The sequence below is a fragment of the Accipiter gentilis genome, chromosome 1 (assembly GCF_929443795.1).
Source record: "Accipiter gentilis chromosome 1, bAccGen1.1, whole genome shotgun sequence".
NCBI lineage: Eukaryota > Metazoa > Chordata > Aves > Accipitriformes > Accipitridae > Astur > Astur gentilis.
The window spans coordinates 51,006,605-51,014,104 of record NC_064880.1 but is presented as its reverse complement, the minus strand read 5'-3'; the positions used below and the strand labels follow the sequence as shown (position 1 = coordinate 51,014,104).

Genomic DNA, 7,500 nt, shown 5'->3' with positions numbered 1-7,500 from the left:
TTTTAGTTTGTTGTGCTTTTTTTTTTTTTTTTAATGGAGAGGCTAGAGCTGCACAATGCTTTTGCGTGGAAGTTTGGAGGTTTCTTTCCAGAGAAGTATGTCTTTGGGAGGCGAGATGTGGCTACGTCAGAAGAAGGTAGGGTTCACATCTAAGAGTTTTCTCTCTAAACTTTTCACGAGGAAACGATCGCCCCTCCTGAGCTGAAATACCGGGTTGTTTAGGCTCTAAATTGTGGGTTAAATGCAATATGAAATATGAGTCAGATGTGTAGCTATTAATCTTTGGGGTGGAGGAGGATAAAATGCCAGCAGATACAGAACTTCTTAATAGACATAGAGAGTCATTATAAGGTTGCCTTTTTTTACATGATGGTATTACTCATTTTAAGTTACAAAATGACCAGTCTGTGATTTCTGAACATTTGAATGCAGTCCAGCTTTTATTGACTTTCTACCTACTATGCGGTTATAAAGTTGAGCAACCTTTTTGGAAGAAGGTGATAGACACAATATCTATTTATGCAAGGACACATTTCCCTTTTCTTTATGTTCTGTTTATTCAAGGTTTTGTTTCCAAGGTCTTATTACTATAAAACTTAAAGCGAGACAAGGTCTGCCCTCATGTCAGATAACAACACCAAAACAATTCTGATGGTTCAGTAGCTTATTATTTCATACTTCCAGGTCTTAAATAAATTACAGTTATTTTCACATTCCTCCTGAATACCCTTCAGGCATGATAATAAGTGCATTTTCCTGAAAAGACTGTTAATATTTCTTTTATTCTCGTTGATTTTAAATATTTTGTTGAATTGTCATGTACAATAATAATGGGATGGGGTCTTGTTAAATTTCTTTCAGTGTGATGCTTATATTGTTTAGCTTCTTGACATATTTTACTAATCACTGCAGAACTGTTGGCAAATAAATTGTAAATTACATCGAAACACAGAAGTGCAGCAATAGTTTTAGAATCTTTTCTCCAGCATTCCTTTGCTGCAGTCTTGCAGTTTCCTTTTTTCTTTCTTTTTCTTTTTTTTTATTCAGTAATCAAAGGCAATTATTGACTAGGGTTTTGAAGTGCAGATTATCAAGGTATTATTTCCTTAGAAGTGCAATACTGTAGGCTGTAGAAAGCAAGAGGACCTGAGTAATTTTCTAAAGAAGAGAGGGCACTAGTCTAAATGACTCAATGAATGACACATGTTTAGAGTTGTTTTTTTCTTCCTGAACCATTGCTAGAATGCTTCTCTCCTCTTTTTTTTTTTTCCTTTTTTTTTTTTTTTTTTCCTGCTTGGGTTAAATAGGGTAATCAACACTGTTATAATTTTGCTAGAGGGAAAGAAATCGGTGGTTTTGCTTTTTGGGTTTTTTTAATATGTAGTTGCAGGGTGGGTATAAAGTTACTGTATTATAGTCTGGGAATAAATGAATCTGGGCAATTTAAGGTCTGGCTGAGTGATGTGCAGGACCAGATCCTGGTGCCACTGAAATGAAGGAGATTGTATCAAAGTGCCACAGAAGAAGCAATCGGTAGTGAAAAAGAGAAGAAGTTGTCCCAGAATGATGTCATTCTCCTCTCCTCCCATGATTACAGTGGTGCTTCCAGTAAAATACAGAACTCATTACAATTAGTTTTTCCTGTGTTTACTGCACCCTAACCTTAAGTATTAGAGCCAGGACGATCAGTAACATGCTGCAGGTACATTTCCAAGCCCTCCTGGCTGGTAGGACGTGCAGCGCACAGCCAGTTCCCAGGTCTTGGTTGAGGTCCCGAGGGCTTCCCTCTGAAACCTGAGGTGAGAGGAATCGGGAGCATGCTAGTCATTTGTTTTGTTAGGAATAGATCAGATACCGTGGCTCTTGTTTTTAGTACGTACTTCCCACTTGGAGAAATTACTGCTGCGGCTGAAGTTTTGCAGTAATAGGGATTTATCCTGTACATTGAACGATGCTTGTCTCTGGTGCCGTTTGCGTTCATTTACAAAGGATCTTTCCATTCCCTTTAGGTAACCAAGGTGACACTTTTGTATAAAAAGTGTGTTATGTGACATTTTGTAACTCCTGGCAGTTGTGTGGATGTTAAGACCTGGGTGCTCAATGGTGCACCATTTGAATGATGTCTGTAAATACAGATTTACATAGCACATAATGACGGCTTTGAAGAATAAGTCTCATTTGACAGTCTTAGGGGCTTTCAGAAAACATTTCTTAGGCTTTTTTTTTTAAATAATCAAATCTTCAACCTACTATATTTGGGTAGTTCTACCTTTCCTCCCTCCTGTCCATCTAATAGATATCCAGAAACTCTTTCTGCCATTGTGTTAACAGTGGATTTAACTTCCTCTTGTTTGAGAACGAAGGATGAGTTGACTCATTTGACGAGAACATACAGACTGCTCATCCACAACCACTCAGCCACCATCCCAGCCATTCTTGACCAGAAAAAAACCCCAACAAACTGCTTTCTTGATCTAGATTTACTTGGCAGGAGTAAGAGTCGATTTTTTTTCTTTACTTGTATTTTTTCTACAAAATACACCCTACGTGAATAACCTTAGGCAAATTTTATTTTTACCTCTGAAGTCTGCTAGCTGGTGGCTCTCCACCCAGGTACTGCTACCTCCCTCATAACAGTGGGAACCTGACAAATTCTTCTACCCAACACAGCCCACAGCTGGAGGAGAATTATTCTGCTGGCAATTATAAACTTAAAGTCTTCCAAGGAGACAGTGGGAAAGCTGGGTTCCTAAGAAATAATCACGTTCAGCTGTTGTAGCTCTGCCTGGGTGTGACAGCATTGTGCAAACTGTATTTCAGGCCCTTCGCAGCAAAAGAGCAAGTTCTCAACAGGGTGATAGACACGTAAGGTGGAAAACCCACAATTTACTATCTTCCAGAAACTGCCATGCCCATACATTTCAACAGAAATTACCCTTTGCTGGACAAGTTATACTATAGTAAGACTACCACTTTTCTCAGGACTCTTCAAGAACGTGAGATTGTATTCCTGAAAAAGTTATATGCAAAAATCCGTAGGCCTCAGAAAACATGTTTTATCTTTAGTTAAGAATCTTTTCTTTCTACATAAAAGCTAAAACCAATAATGAATATAATAAAAGTATCTTTGGGACAAAAGATAATAGACAACAATATAAGGTTCCAGCTCCTCTTTCATCTCTTCTCCCTCATCATCAGTTACTGCACTGAGGAAGGAGAACTATCAAACTTGGAACTGTTCTAGTCCAGTAAAAGCTTTGATCCCCACCCCCCCACCCCCGCATCCCCACCACTACAATTCTTAAGCATACTGCATAGGACTTATCACTACTGTTTGCAAACAGCCAGGAAAAGGAAGGGGGATAAAATATTCACCTCCAAAGTCAACACCGAATGAAGCTGTGCATCTATATTTCTCTTTCAAGGACATCATCAAAACTTGTGGAGGCAACGCCGTCCACTGCAAACCATGAGGCTGTATAGATTTTAAGGCAATAAAGCTACAGTAACTGTCAGTCTCCAAACTGAAACATGGTAGCCTTTTTAACTAAAGAGAAAGTTATTTTTTCTTTTCTGAAGAGGCTTCTTCTTCAAAGACCTTATTGATGGGAAGGTAGAAGGAAACCTGACATCATTTTGGATTCTTCCCAGCCTACCTTCAGGCATCTCTTTCTACTGCTTCTTTCATGGAGGCACTCAAGTCTTAGTGTGACAATTTAAAAAATATGAAGCCTCTGGGCTATTATGAATTTCTGTCCCCAGAGAGAAACACAGCACAAATCTGACAGGCTAGAAGACTCAGAGGAATGGTCTATTTTCTATTATTTTTGAGACCGTCGGCTTGAGACTGAAGGTGATATTGTTGGGGGTGAAACCCGCATCAGTTTTTACGAGGGGTAATTCCTAACCGCACTGGAGTACTTGTGGGGATTTCAGAAATACAGGGAAACGAGGAAAGAGGTGTAAAGGTGAGAGTGAGAAATAAGAAAGAGAGAAGTGATGGAGGATATGTTGGCAGATGTCAATGGACAGCTTGGGTGATTCTGTGGATGACATGTGTTTTCCAGACAGAACAATGGCATCCAAACTGCTAATCAGAACACAGGGTTGGCTTCGTCTCTCCGCTGTAAATCTTGCATTCTTCTGTCTTTTCTGTTGCCAGATTTTTCAGTCGGTCAGTAGAAAAAGTGGACCAAATTCTGTAGTTATCTGGAGCTTTTTTATTGAAGTCAATGAAGTGGTTTAAAATCACTGTGAATGTAAAAGGAAGGTAATTTAGTCAAAATGCAGATATGAAAATACGGGTGATTTCTCCTATGTAAGGCGCAAATGAATGTTGCGAGCTAGGGACTCTGCAGCCAGATCCATTCTGTTTTCTTGTTGCACAACATCTAGAACATGGGAACAAACACATGGGTTTTAAAAAGTGAGAAAAGATTATTTTAGGCCTATTCATCTGGAGCCAGACTCAAATTGAAATAAATGGCCTTAAACATAGGAGAGTCCCTCAGTAGACCTCACAACTGTTCTTCATCCGTCTTTTCTTGTTCACTTGTCTCTTCGGTCCTCAAAAAGATTAGACTATTCTTTTATTTTTAAACCATATCAGTAGGATAAGTCCAAGAATAGTCCTGTTCTCTATGTTTAAAGAAAGAGAAAAGCAGATTTTGGGCAGGGAAAGAGAAGTGTGAATGTATTAAGCTGCACTATTACGGAGAGAATTTTCTTTTGTCGTTTGATTCCTCATAAGATAATGTCCTTGTAATTTCTTAAGACTTACAAGATATGTCCTAAATACTTAAAAATCATCAGAATCAGATCAAGGATACAGTTAAGCAACAAAACTATCTTCTTGAACATCATGAACATTGGACTCATACCAATTCCATACCCATTTCAAGCAAAAACCTGAAGGTATATTGTCTTCCTCCAGGCTATGCTTTTGTTTCTCCTGTGAACAAGCTCTATAATCTACCAGGAGAAAAGGCTATCTTGAAGGATAAATAAATAATCAATTATTTATATTTCTAAAAGCTTTCAGCTGTGCTCTTAATGCTGTGCAACCATTTAAAAGTACGTATTCAGCAGAGAAATTCCAGTCTGGGAACCTAGTGTATGTGATCTAATCAACACCCTCAAGATTCATAGGAAGACAAATCTGCTCCTGGTCATCGCTCCAGTAGGAAGGAAGCCATAAGCATAGCAGAGATTGGTTGACCACACAATTGCCAAAACTAATGTCTCCCAGTCAAGATAGATAAACCTTGATGAATCCCGTTGTCATTAGCAGGAACAAGGAAGCGAATCCTTCCTGAGAAGAGAAGCCAAGAGAGAGCCAAGAGCCTCAACAGTGTGTAGTGTATCTCATGTGAAGGCACAACTTGGGTGACAGCCTCAGGACTCTAGCTAAAAACATAAATAGAAAAAAAAAAAAAAGTAGTAATTTGCCTACATGATATAGGAGCGTTCCTTGTTATTGGAGTTCAAAACAGTATCACAGTTTCTTGTTGAAGTCTGTAGTGGGTTTGTTATTGGGGTTCAAGATAGTATCACAACCTCTTGTTGAAGTCTGTAGCGGGTTTAACTATTTTAACCAAACGCATATTACAAAGTAATTCTGTGTAAAGGCAACCTGGCAGGGTAAGACATAGGCCTGAGCATCAGCTTTTAGGCTTCAGGACTAAGCTATCCTTGAGGTCTGCATTTCAGATTTCTCTATTTTTGCTCCATTCTAATATCACATCTTAAGGACAGTTGAAGTCCTGCCTGTTGGCAAAATTTTGTTCTTTAAATCTTAAGTCTCCTCATTTGTGGAGTTTACATGTTAATGGTACATCCTACTAGAATCGCCGTTCCCATACCAATTATGGTTGCCTGAGAAATTTCTAAAATTAAATGTATTTTTATTATCCATGTACCTTCCCTGAGAGCAGTGTTTATTCTGGTGGGAAAAGAGTGGGTGTACCCTAAACTTCCTGTCGTATCACTTGTATCGTCCTCATTTCTCTTAGGATGAGAGACACTCATTAGCAATAGAACAGAGGAGATACCAATCACACACACAAAAAAATGCAGGTAGGGCCTTTTCTGTTTAGAGCCTGCAGATGACAAAAGCAAGGAAATGCAAGGGTAATGCTATTACTTCATTCTTAGATCATATCATTTATACTTAATGTGCTGCACAGTGCTGTGAGCATTACAGTATTTTGTTATCTACTGAGTAAGAAAGCACAAAACCCCCAAACCTCTCTTATCTACATGCAGAATTTGCCCACATGTAAGTCTTTTTGCCCTAAATCCTTTGCACGCACCAAGCCGGAATACGTGGTCATGGCTTGGGAATGTCCAAGAACCAGTTGGATGAAATCAGTTTCTTCTCTCCTGTTTCCAGGCTTGGCCAGGCTCCTCCTAAGGCTTATCCCGTGGTTTCTCCTCCGGTCATCCCACTGGCTGCTCCTGACCGGGTGTGTCTGCATGTAGACAGGTCATAACGAGCGTGCCATTCTTCACGTGGAGATGAAGCAGACTTTTCATCATCCATCGAGAAGAAGGGCCTATTTTTGTACTTAATACTTTCATTTTCAGCTCGCTTGGCGAATTAATTGCCACCTTTGAGCAACCACTTACTCTTAAGTTACAGAAAAAACAGGGAGCGATATGACCAGTGACCTGATGGTCTAGCACACCTGAACTGGCCAGGCATTTCTCAAAAGGTTAGCTCCAATGCCTTGGCCAAGGCTGTGCAGAATGGGCCAGAGCAGGAGGAAACCAGCCATCCCCATCCCATGGCACGACACACGCTGTCTTTCCCATCCTTCATCCTGCAGGGAGCCGTTCGCGTAAATTCTTTGCAGATCAGGGAGAAAATTGATCCCCTACTTTTCAGTTCCCTTCTTTTACTGGTTGTCACAATCTTAACAGTACTTGACATCAATGGGAGTTACATTGTGGACTGGGGGCAGTGTTTGGCCCTTAAGCGTAGTTTTTGCATGTTAATACATTAGCAACTGATGTCTTATTTGTTCAGTAACTGACAGAATAATGTACAGAAAGCACGTAAGTATGAAAAGGGGCTAGTTAGGTAATGTTGAGCAGAACATCTTCAAGACAACACTGCAACCACTGTATTTCAAATGTCAGCCTAATTATTATCAACATTTAAATGTTAGTGTGGGCCATTTTTAATAGTGGATTTTTTTTCAGCAGGTACCATTATGGGAAGAAAATGTCACATGTCCAAAAAAAGTACACAAACCAAGGAAATTCTTCCTAGAGACAGCAAAAAGAACATCTTGTTTCCTTCAATCTGACCGTAAAATTAATCTGCCTGATGATACTGTTTGGGGTATCATTTATTTCAAGGAGGCATGGAGAAGGTTTGCTAGAGTATAACAACTGCAACTGGAAATAACGTTTGTCAGAGCTAAAACCAGAGCCTTTTACATGTAGTTTTTTGGAGATTCATACTCGTGCAGGTCCCAGTTGTCCTGGAGGCAGCTG

At 39.6% G+C, this 7,500-nt stretch overlaps 1 protein-coding gene across 8 annotated transcripts in view; it reads left to right on the top strand.

Annotated features, from left to right (window-relative positions):
* The window catches only part of ZEB2 (zinc finger E-box binding homeobox 2), a 116,720-nt gene that overhangs the window by 73,670 nt on the left and 35,550 nt on the right, over positions 1-7,500 (top strand). For 3 of the 8 annotated variants that reach the window (XM_049815247.1, XM_049815237.1, XM_049815257.1), the window contains one exon: positions 47-136. The exons of 4 other annotated variants lie outside the window; for them this stretch is intronic. In XM_049815247.1, the coding sequence (XP_049671204.1) occupies positions 47-136 (90 nt within the window). Of the gene's footprint in view, positions 1-39; positions 137-7,500 lie in introns of all 8 variants that reach the window. One more of the 8 variants, XM_049815265.1, reaches the window with a different exon arrangement.